Here is a 16,314-nt window from a genome sequence, read left to right on the forward strand (position 1 = left end):
CCACTCATGTAGTGCCATGACCAAAATTTGATTCAAGTTTTAGAGATTCATCATCTCCTCTGTATCAGTTAACAATCTGCAGTTTCATTTGCATAACTGTTAACTTTATTTTGTTTTTATTTTACTCTTATTTCCACTTTGATTTATATCAATACAGTCTCAACCTCAAAATCCCAGATGCCTTATAATGTATATTCCACACATTCTTTACAATAGAGAGCAGTGACAATATTTAATGCCCATGGGTTTTTTACTTTCATGTCTTTCTTTCTTTCTTGAGCTATTTAAATAAAAATCCAATAAAAGAGGACACTCAAGCCAAGGGCTTGAAGAACGGCCTAGGTCAACAATGGCTGCTATGTCAGAACAACCTGAATCTGCAAACATTAAGCTTCATGTGTTTTCTCAGCAAAGGTTCTAGAATTTATTTTGTAAGTATTTTACTGAAATTAAATTTTATGCTTATCCCTTCCATACACCTCAAAAGGATTTATAACAAATAAAACTATTTCAGGAACTATGAACCATTCTGTCACTCTGCAATTTTTATTTGTCACAATGCATTTGTAGATGAAAGAATATATGTAATGATAGAAAGCTAATCATTTAAATATCACAGCATGCTATGTTTCCAGTATGTTTCAGATGGTCAATCCTCTTTCTGAAAAGTAGTAGAAAAGTAGAAGGTTAGATATCATGAGATCATCAGACCTACATATAAGATAATTTCAATCTGAGTTACATCTATTGTCACAATGAAGATATCGCAAAGAAAAAACTGAACTGAAGATATTTTAAACCTGCAATATGTGATATGGATACTTTCCAACTACTGAATCCCAAAAGGGTTTGCTATATGTTGCATTATGTACATGCTCTAACTTACTACTTACTCTTTCAGGACAAATTGGATTATTACTCTAAGTGATTCTGTCACTTATCAATCTAATCTGAAGAAGATAGGAAGATGGGCTTCATAATGTATTAGATTTTTAGCAACTACACTTGAAGATCAGAGGTGATATTTGTTTTGTCCAGCCCTGTTGCACAAACAGTGTGGTTGGCCCAGTCTCAGTTATACAGACTTATATTGAAATTGTTCAAACAAGCTAGAATTTTATTAATTCAGGGATCAATAATTTGAATGGTGTAGATATTCATATATATGTAATACAGTGTTTTCTATCATGTATACACAGAGTGTCTACTGATGGAATATTCATTAAAACTGTTATGATTCTGGATCTGAGTTTACTCTCTGTCTCTAATCTCTTCATTGCTCCGCCACAGGCCACCCAGTAACTGGAGCATTTGATTGGCAGTTGCAGGCAGCAAATAGGATGTGACATATCAACATGTCAGCATTACCCATACCTTATAAAAGTCAACAGATTTGCATTGTATTTTTCACAGCATCTTGTGTTTTTCATGAATTACTCTGTGCTGTGAAGCAATGGCAATGAAGCTAATTTATGGTTGTCTTCTGGCAGTGGCCCTGTTTGGCTATCTGGCTGATGCTCAATATCTTGCACAGCCTCAGAAGCACCAAGAGCCCAAGCAGCCCTCAAAGACCAAGCTGCCTTCTACAGAAATATTTCACAGTTGTGAAGTGGATGATCAATACAAGATACAGTGTGGGGCTTCTGACATCTCTGCTGCAGGGTGTGAAGCTATAAACTGCTGCTTTGATGGACGCAAGTGCTATTATGGCAAATATGGTAAGTATTTCTCATTACACTCATGGTGAAATTGAATGTGTTTGAGGAGTATGGCATGAGTGCTGTTCTTTGCTTTCTAACTTGTTGTTTTCAGTGACTCTCCAGTGCACCAAGGACGCCCAGTTCATCGTGGTGGTGGCCAGAGATGCCACCCTACCCAACATTGACTTGGACTCAATTTCTTTCTATAGCAATGATCAAAGGTGCGGTCCTGTTGGAACCACTTCAGCTTTTGCCATCTACCAGTTCCCTGTCACTGCCTGTGGCACTATCGTAAAGGTAAGGGTCACAACTCTTTTGACTCTTCAATTTGATTTTAATTCATTTTTGCCAGGTAGCAATAAAGATTGAAAAACTGACAATTTACTGTAGGAAGAGCCTGGTGTTATAATCTATGAGAACATGATGGCATCCTCATTTGAAGTCACTATTGGAGACCGTGGAGCCATTACCAGGGACAGCCATTATTCGTATGTGTTTTTCTTTCTGTAACACTGAGTGGTCACAACATAAAAGATTACTGCATGTAGGCTAAGGCATACAACACTATTAATTCAGCTGTGGGTTAGGGTTACTTTATTTTCAAGCCAAACCTCACTCAAATGATTTTCTGATATACCTTATCCCTTGTCTTAGGCTTCTTATCCAGTGTAGATATATTGGCAACTCAGTTGAAGCTGTGGTCATTGAGGTTGGCCCAGTTCCTCCACCACACTCAGTTGCAGCTCCTGGACCCTTGCGTGTGGAGCTCAGGCTGGGCAATGGACAGTGTACCGTCAAGGGCTGTGTGGAAGGTTAGTGTGAAGGCGATGTTTTGTGCAGTCAGCCTCAGTTGACAGTGACCATGTCAACAGCCAGTCTTTCTGTTTGAGCAGAGGAGGTGGCCTACAGCAGCTATTACGTGGATGCCGATTATCCCATCACAAAGGTGCTCAGGGATCCTGTATACGTTGAGGTCCGAATGCTGGAGAGGACTGATCCCAATATTGTCTTGACTCTTGGAAGATGCTGGGCAACCTGTGACCCCTACCCTCACAGTCTTCCTCAGTGGGACTTGTTGATTGATGGGTAAGAATAAGTGTTTGTCTGACTTGGGGATACATATTGATGATACTTTTTGATGATATACATGAGCCCTCTTCCACCCTCTCTCCTCTCGTCATAGCTGCCCCTACCGTGATGACCGTTACCTGACCACCCTAGTCCCAGTGGCTGCCTCATCTGAAGTTTTGTACCCAACCCACTACAGGCGCTTTTTTTTCAAGATGTTCACTTTTGTAACTACTACTAATGCTGCCAATCCCAACAAGGGAACGCCTGCAGATACACCAGTTTTTGTTCCTGTCAAGGAAAAGGTACTGGATCCAATTTTCTGAGAATAAATGTTGCTGTTGTTTCTACATTCTTTTTATATCGCATTATATGCATATTTGCAAACAATACAATTGTTTTCCACCAGGTGTATATCCACTGTGATGTAGCTGTGTGCCAACCCTCTCTTCAAAATAACTGTGAACCTAGGTGCTTCAGAAAGAGTGAGTAGTACAGTACAGTACAGTAAATATATATATATATATAGAGAGAGAGTGTCATTTTGTAAAGCCTGACAGCAACTGACCATTGCCATTTTGCACACAGGGAGAGACATTGCTGCTTCTGTCCAGAGAGGCTCGAGAGATGAGACCACTTTGGTTAGCAGCCTGGAGGTTATTGTCACTGACCAAAGCCAAAGCGCTCAGTAACAACATTCAGACAGAACTTTCTTGCCATGAAATCTGTTTATGATGTTTACTGAAAAGTTATTGAGTTTCAAATAAATCTTCAAGTTGCCAAATGTGTTGTGTGTTGTCTCATAAAACGCTATTCAGATACATTTTTTACACTGTGATCTACAAGCTAAAAACCAAAAAACTATAGGCTACTAATTCTGCAGAAAATACGTGACCATGTTTCAATGTCAATTTAAACCACCAAATAACTAAATAAACATAGCCTTACTGTATTACGCCAATAACACATTTGAACAATTAATAATTGTTTTGACTACCATTAAATAGCTTTAGATCCAATGGAATTGTGTGTCTTTTAGTTTAAATTTTAATTGCTATCCAACATTCTAAAGTACATAAACGATAACTGGGCTAAGACTTGAATAGGAAACATAAAGCATTCTGCAGGTTACTATATATTTGCTTAAAATACTTCACAGAGTAATTAATTAATCAAAGGTCAACAATCATGGAGTTAGGATTTATTACAGGACTGTAGTATCTAACCACATTAGTTTAAACGCCCACTCACGCCACTGTCATAATCCAAAACAAACACTTCATTTCCCAGAAACCTTCAGCGTACGGGAAGCTGACGTATAACCGAAAAACATGACCAATGACATCGGCGAGTGAATACGGAATCGCATTGTGATTGGACCTTGAATACGCCAGTTTGGCTTAGTCCAAATCACCGGGCGCCGTGCGTGTGTGTACGTGAAGAGTCATCTGAATCTATGATACTTTAATCGCAGCTATTAACCGCCTCCAATGCCATTCAAACCATCTAGCTATGTATGGCTCTTCCGGTTAAGTAGCTTTACCGGCGTACTGCGTTTGTCAGCGAGTCCGTCCCGCCGTGTCAGACCGACATTTCACACGGGTCTTCCGTTACTCTTCGCCCGGAAACTCACGATGCAGTCGAGTCGAAATGTAACCAGCAGCAGCGGTTGCGGCGATGAGAGCTTGGCCAGAGCAGACACGTCAGGGCCGGGGCTTTTCAGAAACATTCCTAGTGTCACAACAGAAGATACGGGTCCTCCGCTGGAGAAGAAACGAATGGAAAGCGTGCTTCTCCTACACGAGAGAAACTTGAGGACACCCAGTCCCCTGTTTGGGGCCAATTGTGATGACGACTCGGAGGCAGAGTCTTTTCGGGATGGGCGAACCGAGGAAGTCGACCGGGACACCCGGGGCAGGGCGTTTGCCTGGTGCCGAGACTTTTTGTCAGGGTCGTGGAAGACTATCCAAGAGGATGATTTTCAAATAAGCATCGTCAGGTAAATAATGACAGTAATAACGCAGGATGTAATGATGACAGAGGGAAGAAAGTTAGTCATTGTAATGTGTCTCCTTTGGCCGTCATTCACTTCGCTTTTTTCAGCTCCTATGACACAGGTTTTCATCCTTGTAGGCTTGGGGTCTCTTGGGGTGACTCTAGCTTTGTTTGATTATTTTGTTGTGATAATCATTCTTTATCCCTCTAACACAATGTGATAATCATTTCTTTCCTTAAGGCGCCCTTAACTTAGCTATTCAAACGTTTGTTTGTGTATGTGTGTGTTGACACATCAGTGGTTTTAGTCTTTAATTCAAGTCAAGTCAAATTTTATTTATATAGCGCCAATTCACAACAGAAGTTATCTCGAGGCACTGTCCATATAGAGCAGGTACAGAGAGAAACCCAACAGATCCCACCATGAGCAAGCACTAGGCGACTGTGGCAAGGAAAAACTTCCTTTTAAGAGGCAGAAACCTCAAGCAGAACTGGACTCAGGGTGGGCGGCCATCTGCCTCGACCGGTTGGGTTTAGACAGAGGGAGGAGGGTGGGGGGATGGGGTAAGAGAAAGACAAAATTGCAGATACACAGACTAAGTCAAAATGTAGTAATAATGTAGTAGTAATAATAATACTAATAATAATAATGATAATAATTATAGCTAAAGGAATAATAATGGCAAAACAGTGAAACATTAGTAGCACTAACACTATCACTAACACTAATAAATGTTTAATTATTATTGCATCATCGGTTGAGCTGGATCATGGGAGCAGCAGGAGACTCTACAGCTCCAGAGGCAGCACCCTGCAGTAACCTGTTCTTATATTCTTATCTGTTCTGGCAGATGTCTTGGGCCGAGAAGACAAACTCAACAGAAAGCCATTCAAAACTAAAACTACAGCGGTTTTCTGACTAATCTTTATGACAGGATTCACACACTCACAGGACTCTGCGGGGTCATGGTAACTTTCCTCTGATGTGATAATGCTAGTGTTTTGTTCTTGTTTTTTTTTTTTTGCAGTGGTGGACTGAGTAATCTGCTGTACCTGTGTAGTTTGCCTGAGCATGTGCACTGTGTGGGAGAGGAACCTCGCCAGGTGCTCCTCAGAGTCTATGGTGCCATCTTACAGGTTGGTCTGTCTAGTAGAGGTCGACAAGAAATCATATACTAGTGAGTGTGATAAAAACCAAAAGGGCCATGATTTTGTGCCTGACTGTCTGTCTTTCTGTGTATCTCTGTCACAGGGAGTGGACTCTCTGGTGTTGGAGAGTGTGATGTTTGCCATCCTAGCAGAACGAACTCTTGGGCCAAAACTTTATGGCATCTTTCCCGAGGGACGCTTAGAACAATACCTTCCTGTATGAAACACACGCTGACACACATACACGCATGCTCACTCTAATGTTGAGCAAGCAATTGCAGAAGCAGTCATTCCTTATTGTCTCTGTTTTCCCAGAATACCCGCATGCGCACTCATCATCTTTCAGATCCGGCCATCTCAGCTGAGATTGCTACCAAGTTGGCACGTTTCCATGACATGCTTATGCCTTTTAACAAAGAGCCTAAGTGGCTGTTTGGGACCATTGACAAGTAAGTATCACTCACCCTTATATCACTCTCTTTCTTTCTACTACATATGTTTTTTTTATAATTATGTGCTTCTTTTTTCACTTTAGGTACATGGATCAAGTGATGAAGCTTACTTTTGTACGGGATGCTCATTTGAAGAAGTACAAGAAGCTGATGAAGCTGGATCTGCCTGCTGAGCTGGAGAGCCTCCGGTGAGTTGGGATGCAGGCCAAATACTGTATATTGCATGGAATTACTTTATATGTTTGCTACATATAAAGCTAAAGTTGTGGTAGGTAGGACTAAGGAAAATTGTAGCATGAAATCTCTACTATCTTTTCTTACCTCCTTCCAGTGCCCACAAGTGTCCTTGAGAGACAGAGCAATGCCCTTCTGCTCCAGAGTGGCAGAACGATGGTGCAATCACCATTGCTTAAGCCAAGTGCCAACTAGAACTAGTTTCGTCAGAGCCATCTCATATTACGTACTGTAATCACCATGTGGGCAGAGTTTAGTCTGTTGTCTGTGAAGATTCTTAGTCATCCAGGCAATGGTTATTCAAGGAGAGATGAATCGAGGGCACCTGGACTTATCTGAGGACATTTCACATCACATCCAAGAGGCTTCTTCAGTTCTGTAGGCTAGTCTACTTGACCTTGATTCAACCCTATTTCGGTAGTTTAGTCTGTTCAACTTCTCTTATTAGAGGACCACCATCATATCATGTTCATACTAATTTATATTTAACCAGCATGTTAGGGAGTCACAGTAAAACTTAAAGCCTTGCTTCATTTATGGTCTTCATATGCATTGGTTTTGCTGAATTCAAACAAAATGTCAACTTACAACATAAAACTTACCTTTTCAGACTGAGACAGCTTAGTTTCTTTCTTGTTATGTTGGTTAGAAGGATACAACAGGGTCTGCAACAGTAAAATCCCAACTGATGGCAAAAAGTACAAATATTTAGAGAAGCACACCATGTCCTCACCACCAGATAAGATTAGACTACCAATAAAATGTGTGACCAGTGCTAACAGTAATGGTAAAATGTTAATGTTAAAAGATTGTATGTTACAAGAATGAGGCTGCAAGGGATATAGTTGGGGCTTTGTTAGTCACAAGAATTTAGGTGGAAGGGACAGGACGAGCTGTCTTTCTGTTTCCAGTCTAAATGCTGACCTTTGTTCCAGTGCCTCCACGACTTCACTGCTGAGTCCTCCAGATAGTCTGACCTCAGCAACTAATAGAGAATCAGCCCAGTGTTAATCATCTATGTTTATCTATGAACATTTTTTTATCTTGTAGATATGTACCAGTGTCACACTGAAGCAGGCATTAGGGTGCAGCTGATACCGCATGAAAATACCCTGTCTATCTGCTTCCATTGTGTGAAGTCCTCCAACTTATTTGAAATGATAAGATGTTTTCTGCTTAGACAGATATAATACTTCAAGATTCTTGAACGCCACCTTTTAACTTGTTGAATGAGCAGTTCTGGAGCTTTCTTATTCATACACACTAAGAAGCATATTGGATAGTCCAGCTAAGTACATTGCTGCTTTGAGTGGCCTAGTATATATTTCCTATGAAAGCTCTGTAGTTTGTACTACAGCTGTGCTATCTGGAATAGATAATCAAACTAAACTAGACAGTCATGTGTGATTGAATGTTTATCTTATGTTTTGTTCCATGTATTCTGCCCAGCAGCAAGGGCACAAGAGCAATGGTGGAGCTGGATGTTACGTGAGGCAGCCTGGCAGGCTAGCAGTAAAGTAGTGAGAATTGTAGATAACATGAAATGTCTGTGTCTCATTGCCTTAGTGTAGTACCTGTGGTCTGGGATACATCTACCCATATATTTTACTCTCAACTGAATGCCTTTTTCGTTGGACCTAATTTCTTATAGCTGAGTTATAATAATACATGAGTAACACTACTTGCATATCTTTCTCCTCTCCCTTTTCCTCTGTTCATCTGGCCCTGGTTGGCACAACAGTGCATTGCTGGCAGCGACTCCATCGCCAGTGGTGTTTTGCCACAATGATGTCCAGGAAGGTAAAAACCTCTCACATCCTGTCACACCTCTAATTTTGTCTGATTGGTCCTGTCACCTGTCCTGTCTGGCTGTACTGTCACATTTCGTAGGAGAGCAGTATATTACATAAGTCAGAGGAAGGCTAGGGAGTATTAATAGGGACAGCTCATATTCATGTACACCATCCTATGGGTGAAGAGGTGGCAGTCATGGATTTAGGTTTCTAATGAATGGGAGTGTCACTGAACAGGAAACCACCGAAGCTGACCACTACATGGCCAAAAGTATGTGGACTTCTGAACATTATACCTCTACTTAATTGTAATATATGTAATTACACTAATATACCTCATTGTGTTAGGGTTAGGTATAACAACCTCTGCTATTCTGAAAAGCTTTCCACAAGTTTTTGGAAGCTGTCTGCAGGGGTCTGCTCCATTTAGCCACAGTGCATTAGCTATGTTTGATACTGAGTGTGGTGAAGCCTTGCTTGCACACAGCAGTTAGGCTGATCCCAATCCCAAAAGTGTTAGATTTGATAAGAATTTGACCGGTCAGGCAAGTTCAGTGCAGTAATGCAGTAATAATAAATTTAGGCCATTTAGTGTATTTACTAGATACAAACTCCTCATTTATGAAACACATCTATATGTTTTTTAGATTTTTGTTGTGCAAAGAAATGTGACTCCAGAACCACAGTGGTAGCCTCCTTTATTTACACACACATAAAACACTAACCAGACCAGCCACAGTATGTGTGGTGACCAGTCTGAATAGGTGAGATACTTCTACCAGTGAGTACAACAGAAATACAAATTCTCTGTTTTGGGAAAGCTAAACCATCCTCTGGTCCGAACCTGACAGGAGCTAAATAAATTAGATGTTTGTGCTTTTTCCACTGCAGGTAACATTCTCATCCTGGAAGACAGGGACCACACCTCAACAGAAACACTCATGCTCATAGACTTTGAATACAGCAGTTACAATTACAGGTAATACATAAATCAACAGTATTGATGCTAGTATTTTTAGGCTCAAGTTTTTTGTGCCTTTGTGTACTAATGTAAAACGTACTGTTTTTTATTTATTTGTTTATTTTGTAGAGGGTTTGACTTTGGAAACCATTTCTGTGAGTGGATGTATGATTACACCTATGACCAGTGGCCTTTCTACAAAGCCACACCAGAGAACTACCCCACCAGAGAGCAGCAGGTCAGTCTAAAGATTTTACAGCCCAATAAAAACTGTCTATGTTTCTGTGCCACATTATCTCCATCCTTGATTTAAGTAATGGGACATCCAGTGGCCCATAAGCAACATTAAGTGGAATGGCTTTTTATTTACTTATATGCTCAAATTTGGCACAGCCACATTTTCAGTAATGCAGTAGCAACCATTTTAACTGTTAAAATAAGACTCCTCATTTCAACATTTCTCTGTCAGATACGCTTCATCATTATATTTGTCCTCTCCCCTCTCCCGGTGAAGCTCAGACAGTTATCACTGTTCAACAGCTTAAACCAAAGAGCTAAGGTGGTCAGGAGAAGATGACAGAGGATAAATGTTTTGGCCTCACAGTGCCATCTAGTGGTAAAATGTCTTAGTCAAAAATGTCTGAAGAGAGAAAACTCAAACACTGTAGCTCATGCAAGAAATCTAATCAAACTGTTAATTGACTTTTTTCCATTTGAGGAATTTGCCCTCTGTTATTGCAAAATAACACACTAAACATTTAGTGTCTATTTATTGGGCCCATTGTTAAAAATCTGAATTTCTTGTATGAATTAGTAATGTGTCTCACAATATATAATACAGGGATTTGTAATTTTAAAAATATAATAACTAGTAATAGGTAAAGTAAGTTTAAAATTGTTTCATTGTAATAAGGTAATATGTATTTATTTATCTATTGCTTAGACATTTTTTTTGTCTAAAGTTAACCAAACTTGAGAAAATAAAAATGTGTATTTGATAATAAAATATAAAATGGAATGGAACAAAGCTAAACAAATTTAGGAGGAAAGCATCTGAAGTAATTGCACAAATGATGTGATCACTATGCATTTAATGTACATGAGACATGTTACAAATAATTTTTGCTCTTTTTTGCAGCTTCATTTCATAAGAAATTATTTGGCAGAACAGAGAAAAGACTCTGACTCTCCCATGAACCAGACACAGACTGAAGAGGACATGATAATCGAGGCAAACAGGTAACACGGTGTAATAATTTACAGCAAGGGTATATATGTATAATTAAAACTTTCTTAAGTCTTTTTTTTTTTGGTTTTGATCTGTAGATATGCCTTGGCGTCGCACTTCCTCTGGGGTTTGTGGTCCATCATTCAAGCCAAGATATCCAAGATTGAGTTTGGATACATGGTAAGGAGAGGGTTTTTTGTTGTTATTTTTTACAGCCTGATGGAAACACCAACTACATGTATACTACAAGTTACTACAAGTTATTATATTACAAGTAATTCAAGAAGGGTTGAGCTGAGGGCAGACACGTCCTCAAGTACCTACTATCAAATCCAGTTGCCCACGATTCAACCGTCCTTGGATAACCATAACCTGGATTACTGATCATAATCACAGTTATATTACAAGTCACACGCTCATATTCTTCAGTCAACAGGGTTTATTTGATGTTTAATTTCAGTTTATGCTTCCTAATAGTAAACAATATTTTGTTTTGCAGGACTATGCCCAGTGTCGTTTTGATGCCTACTTCAAGCAAAAAAAGCTCTTCTCCTAAATTCCATCATGTTTATTAGAATGTAATTGTAATCACTGTACTTCTCATCTGTTTGTTCTTATCATTCATCAAGGCCACCTCATGCTTCAGAATTATTATGCGTTATTGAAACTCTATGCAGCTCTGCTTATGACAAGTAATGGTTTGTAAAAGGTTTTTTTTTTTTTTTTACATTTTAAGAATGAGCAGAAATACAATATAACCTTTCAGGCAAATACCTATCCCCACAGTGTGAAATTTTGTTGTAGCAGATATAGCTCCTTAGCACAGAATGTTGTTGTTTATCATTTAAGGGGCTCTTGTCAATGTGATGATCAGCTATTTTATTCTATCGTCCATTTTTAGATGCACTTCACCTCTTTGGACCAATTTATGACATTGACATTGTTAATTCTTAAGCCGTGCTCTCTGTGCATGTCAGTGACAGACAATCCTGGTTGCCAGAAAATTAGTGTCTTTTCTTTTGAGACTATACATTTTTACTGTAATAGCCATTTTTGACTATTATATTAATTCTGCTTTATGTCTTTAGTCATTCTACCTCACTTCTTTCCTCTGATGTTCATTCTGCATCCAGGTGCATAGATTCCATAAGGGCTGATTGTGAAAAGCATCCTGTGGGGGAAGAGACAAACTGTGAACATTCTCACCTAGCTACTCCAAACTTTAACTGTCTCATGTGTCACATGTAGTTTTCTAGCAGAGCATGTGAAAATATTCCCCACCAGTATTTAAAGAAGAGACTTAAAAGCTCACACACATTCATCAAATTATCATGAGGGCTAGTTTATACAGTATCACTGTAGTCAACCACATAATGAGTTAACCACATAACCATTAGAACAGTTGTGTAAGGTATTTAAGGTGGTAGAATTGGATCTTATCACCACTTCAAGAAATCGGTTATTAACTGTACATTTTTGCTGCAAACTGTCTGTCCATATGTAATTTAGCTTGTGTTACCTCTTATCATGTACGGTATATGTCATTGTATGCTGATGTTGATCTGATAACTGATCAAGCTTTTTTTTTGTCCTTAATCTTTTTGTCTGTAGGTTAACAAAAATTTCCATCTGGCACATATGTAACCACAGTAAACTGGATTTCCTAAATTAGACCCAATAATAATTGAAATCTGTGTTAGATTAAAATCACACTTTCGTTGTAGCTTATTGGACTTATTTATTTATTTAGACTGTCCCCTTGATTTGTTTGAATGCACTGCCATCAGTTAACATCTCCATGTTTTTGTTTTACACTTAGCTGCACATGTTTACTCATGAAAATTAACTAAAAGTTTAAATTGTGCCTCATTAACTGTAGCTGGTTTTTACAGCAAAACTGTCCCAGTACAGTTTAATTCTGTTAAAATTTCTCTGTACTATGTTGGTCCTATTTGCACTACTAAAAGCATAATTCAAAACCTAATAAAGAAATGTGATTAGAACCTGAATAAGTGTACCCGTATTTCCTTTTCACTGACTTAGGTATCCATTCCAAATGTATTGATCCATATTAAGAAATATGAAGTTACTCTCATATTACTGTCATCTAACTGCAAGGTAACTTGAGTGCCCCACGATGACGTCAAGAGCAGAGTAAGGAAGGCCATGCTTCATCTCAGAGGGCTGACTGTTGACCCACCTCCATGAGCCAAGAATAGACCGGCAGAAAGAGGTTCACTGCTCCGAGATCGGGGGATACTCTTGAATTAACTAGATCAGTTGCAGAACAAACCAGAATGTTTAGGTTTTAGCTTTACTAGCCTTTTATTTAAAATGATGTTTCTATTGGCATGTGGCATGTACTAAATCTGTTCTAAATCTCTGTTTGTGCTGTTTAAGGGCACAAGACTGTGAGAACTGAGGCAGGGAGAGGGAGACGAGCCCGTGGTACGTGAGCTTAACTGACTGTTCTGTCCTCTCTTTTTCCATTGTACAGTGGCTGTTTTGAATTCTTTGGGGGGCTTGCCTTACCTTATATGGAGGATTTGCTGTACCATTCCAAATATGTGATTTGAGCAGTGGTTGTGCCAGAGGTGTATTGCATCTTTAGCCCTTTAGAGTTTTGACACTTAAATAACATCTAGCACAGGCAGTATTAAAAGTGTTTGGAATGGGTTAACTTAGATCCAGACAACACTCTGTCGGTGAGATGAATGCTTTCAGGCAATATCTTATGATACTCTTTGAATGGATATGCTCATGGCTGAAATATGGTCTTACAAGACTTTGGAGAGATTTTCCAATAGTCAATACTTGGATAGCTTCCCCAGGTATCACAGATAGGCAAACATGTCAAGAATACTCAGAAGAGTGGAAAACCAATGAGGCCCTCCGCACATATCACCTTGGAGATGGAGGTAAAACCATGGTTACAGTCCAAACCAGTACACATGCTTTCCATGTAAGTAAGTAAAAAAAAACATGATTCTCCCAGCTGTGCAGGTTAATGAAAAACTAAGCAAACGACATAGAAAACTGACTTTAATCATTAATTTTTAAGGTGGACCTTGGAAAACTTTCAGAGAGCAGCGAGTACTTCAGGGCCTTGTCCCATTCCAGAATGAGAGAGACCTCAGAGAGCCTCATCCACCTGGACCATGTGTCCTCCGCTGTCTTCTATAATCTCCTTGAGTTCTCCTTCCATAACAATTTTAAAGTGCCTCGGGAAGAGTTGGGCACACACATCCAGGTATGCAAACAGAAATTCAAATGTACATAGCTCCCCATAGTAGTGTGTTTCATCCCAGGACCAACCCACCCACTTGTGCTTCTTCCCTATCTGACTCTGGAGGTCAGCAGCTACCTCCTGACTGAGGCTTTCCTCTCAAAGTGCCTGTCAGTTCTGGCAGATGAGCTCAGGCCAGATAACTGTTTATCCTACCTGAATCTGGCTCAGGAGATCTGTTGTGCAGAGCTGAAGATGACAGTGCTCACCTACCTGAGTAGAAACGTGATGGAGCTGTCATTTCTCACCAGGTAAGCAACACTTATACATTCATTTTTCATTTTTGGTAAAGCTTTGGGCTGTAATCAGAATTTACTACAAGGTTGAGCTTGCCACCTGTTTCTTTCTTGTCATTAAATACCTCATACCTCATACCTGCACCTCAGGTGTCTGAATGAAGAGGAGAAGGATGAGGTTGTCAACCTGAGGGCACGAGGAGACCGACATCTCTGCAGCCTCAGGAAAGAGAACCTTACCTCCTGGAAAGATCCAGAGACAGAATGTGCACGGCATGTCTTCATCCTAAAAGGGTCACAGGACAATGAAGACTGGCATCCAGTTACAGAGTTTCCTTTCAGGGCTGATAAGTGGTGCTTCACTGCAGTGGTTCTGTATAACTACTTGTACATCATAGGAGGCTACAGGCAACGTATGAAGAGAGGGTGGGAGTTCAAGATGGCTTCCTTTAGGTATAATCCCTTCACTCATACATGGGTCTCCACAGCTCCTCTGATTAAGGTGAGGCTGTCTTCTAGCCTTTAAATAAAGCTGGTCTGTCTCTCTTACCCCAAAATATAACATCTCTTGCCTTGTCTTTCTCAGTCATTTATGTAACACTAATTAAAACTGTCACCATCTGCTACATCCACAGCACAGACGACACTTCAGTGCAGTGGCCTGTGAGGGCTGTATTTACGCTGTAGGAGGCTGGTACTTGGATTCCCTGGTGACTCCAGACTCCAGCACAGCTCTGTACACAGCTGTGGAATGCTATGATCCCTGGGAGGACACGTGGAGGTTGGTGTCCTGGATCTATGCTTGTTTGGAAAAGCATCCTTCAGTTATTTTTTGGTGTGCTGGTAACCAAATGTAGTCTCTGCCTTAGGTTCGTCTCCTCACTGCCATTCACTGACTTCCAGTTCACTGTGTCTTTGTCCCATGACGTGCCCCTTGCTACTAGCCTGGGACACTGCCTTTATGTGTTGGGGAGCATCCAGAGGACTGGAGAGAAACTGCTGCTGCAGTATAACACGAGGCAAGGTAAAGTAAAGCAGAGCAGTGCACCTCTGTTTGATCAGAAAAATTTGGTTTTATTTCAGATAGCTTGTACTTGTGTGAGCTGTTGTCTGCCAATGATCTTCTCCATTGCCTTCAGCTCAGTCCATCCACTTTGGATTTACAGGTTAGACTGTTTCCTAACATGCTCATTAGGACATGTATTTCCTCTGTGCTTTAGACTCCTGGTGTGAACTGCTTCCCACCCTCACCAGAGCAGATGCAGACCTCCCCACTCTTTACTTCCTGGGTGTCACCGACAGGCTGCTTGTGATAGGTGGAAATAACTCAGAAAACATTGTGACATCGTTCTGTGTGCAATCACAGAAATGGGGACAGGTATGAACCTAACCAGAGACTGAGACTGTATTAATAACAAAAAAATCAAATCAAAATCTAATTAGTCCTTTCATCCAGGTGCACAGGGCTGAGAAAGTGGCATTTGCAGGACAGGGGACAGTTGCAGGAGACGAGGTCCTGATGCCAAGTATCGAACACAACACGGTTATAAAGATAGATCTCCAAACTCTCTCCCTCAGAGCTCTTCCTCCTCCACCAGTCTCCACCCGCTATGAAGCCATCTTTTATCTTCACTTCTAATGTTATGGTTTGCTCCTTTGCAATATTGTACATTATATGACTGTTTTTGTGGCTGAATGTAATAGGACTTGAGCTCCAGTCCAGGCCTGGAGCACAATATTTATTATCTTGTTTGTTGTTGGATTTGAAAGCTGTGGTGGTATGACCTAAACTCATGCAACTGGTCACACAATTAATATTATGCCTCTTTGATAAACAGCATTAGGTCCCATTTTCTGACCCTCTAATCAAAGCAAAGTCATGACACTTGAATCTGCTGATAATTTCACCCCCAGACAAAGAGTATTATGCTGCCATTCTTATCGCATGATTACATTCATATTATCATTCTGGAGAAGTGCTTGTACTCTCTGCAGCTGAAAAGGAAATGTCACATTCCTCTCAGTTACGTCCTAACACAGCACAGCAACAGATTCAGTTACACAGCAGAGATCTCGTGGCACATGAGATTAAACTCTGTGTGCGTTTGGTGTCTTGTTACAAAAAGAAGCATGTCATGGATGAGAGAGGGGGAGAGAGAGAGAGGGAGAGAGAGAGAGAGAGAGAGAGAGAGAGAGAGAGAGAGAGAGAGAG

At 40.3% G+C, this 16,314-nt stretch overlaps 3 protein-coding genes across 5 annotated transcripts; all 3 read left to right on the forward strand.

Moving 5' to 3' along the window:
- Positions 1-695: 695 nt before the first annotated feature.
- Positions 696-4,065, forward strand: LOC108875167 (zona pellucida sperm-binding protein 4). Its single transcript, XM_018663907.2, has 8 exons — positions 696-1,718; positions 1,813-1,997; positions 2,091-2,188; positions 2,355-2,512; positions 2,594-2,786; positions 2,884-3,073; positions 3,178-3,253; positions 3,357-4,065. Exons 1-8 carry the CDS (start codon positions 1,454-1,456, stop codon positions 3,458-3,460), a joined length of 1,269 nt encoding a protein of 422 aa, XP_018519423.1. The 5' UTR covers positions 696-1,453; the 3' UTR covers positions 3,461-4,065.
- A 91-nt stretch (positions 4,066-4,156) lies between these two features.
- On the forward strand, positions 4,157-12,592 carry chkb (choline kinase beta). Its single transcript, XM_018663903.2, has 11 exons — positions 4,157-4,767; positions 5,792-5,900; positions 6,016-6,129; positions 6,228-6,361; positions 6,448-6,552; positions 8,340-8,398; positions 9,283-9,370; positions 9,482-9,590; positions 10,491-10,591; positions 10,679-10,760; positions 11,080-12,592. The coding sequence occupies exons 1-11, from the start codon at positions 4,259-4,261 to the stop codon at positions 11,134-11,136; spliced, it is 1,467 nt and encodes a 488-aa protein (XP_018519419.1). The 5' UTR covers positions 4,157-4,258; the 3' UTR covers positions 11,137-12,592.
- Positions 12,593-12,738: 146 nt separating this feature from the next.
- On the forward strand, positions 12,739-16,197 carry LOC108875223 (kelch-like protein 42). 3 transcript variants are annotated; one of them, XM_051073434.1, is made up of 9 exons: positions 12,739-13,028; positions 13,403-13,542; positions 13,642-13,830; positions 13,933-14,117; positions 14,253-14,604; positions 14,738-14,883; positions 14,972-15,126; positions 15,323-15,480; positions 15,559-16,197. In XM_051073434.1, the coding sequence occupies exons 2-9, from the start codon at positions 13,507-13,509 to the stop codon at positions 15,739-15,741; spliced, it is 1,404 nt and encodes a 467-aa protein (XP_050929391.1). In that variant the 5' UTR covers positions 12,739-13,028; positions 13,403-13,506; the 3' UTR covers positions 15,742-16,197. The 3 variants fall into 3 exon arrangements, with proteins under 3 accessions (XP_050929391.1, XP_018519492.1, XP_050929392.1); XM_018663976.2 differs by having other exon boundaries at positions 12,739-13,542; XM_051073435.1 differs by having other exon boundaries at positions 12,739-13,542; positions 13,938-14,117.
- The last annotated feature ends 117 nt before the right edge of the window (positions 16,198-16,314 follow it).

This window comes from Lates calcarifer, linkage group LG10 (genome assembly GCF_001640805.2).
Source record: "Lates calcarifer isolate ASB-BC8 linkage group LG10, TLL_Latcal_v3, whole genome shotgun sequence".
NCBI lineage: Eukaryota > Metazoa > Chordata > Actinopteri > Centropomidae > Lates > Lates calcarifer.

Excerpts from the sequence above, each read along its gene's own strand:
- LOC108875167 (XM_018663907.2), top strand. The coding sequence starts at position 1,454 with ATGGCAATGAAGCTAATTTATGGTTGTCTTCTGGCAGTGGCCCTGTTT. Across the intron at positions 1,719-1,812 it reads GTGCTATTATGGCAAATATG|TGACTCTCCAGTGCACCAAG; the intron begins GTAAGTATTTCT and ends TGTTGTTTTCAG. Across the intron at positions 2,513-2,593 it reads CGTCAAGGGCTGTGTGGAAG|AGGAGGTGGCCTACAGCAGC; the intron begins GTTAGTGTGAAG and ends CTGTTTGAGCAG.
- chkb (XM_018663903.2), top strand. The coding sequence starts at position 4,259 with ATGCCATTCAAACCATCTAGCTATGTATGGCTCTTCCGGTTAAGTAGC. Across the intron at positions 6,362-6,447 it reads CTGTTTGGGACCATTGACAA|GTACATGGATCAAGTGATGA; the intron begins GTAAGTATCACT and ends TTTTCACTTTAG. Across the intron at positions 6,553-8,339 it reads GCTGAGCTGGAGAGCCTCCG|TGCATTGCTGGCAGCGACTC; the intron begins GTGAGTTGGGAT and ends TTGGCACAACAG.
- LOC108875223 (XM_018663976.2), top strand. The coding sequence starts at position 13,291 with ATGAATGCTTTCAGGCAATATCTTATGATACTCTTTGAATGGATATGC. Across the intron at positions 14,605-14,737 it reads CCACAGCTCCTCTGATTAAG|CACAGACGACACTTCAGTGC; the intron begins GTGAGGCTGTCT and ends CTACATCCACAG. Across the intron at positions 15,481-15,558 it reads AATCACAGAAATGGGGACAG|GTGCACAGGGCTGAGAAAGT; the intron begins GTATGAACCTAA and ends CCTTTCATCCAG.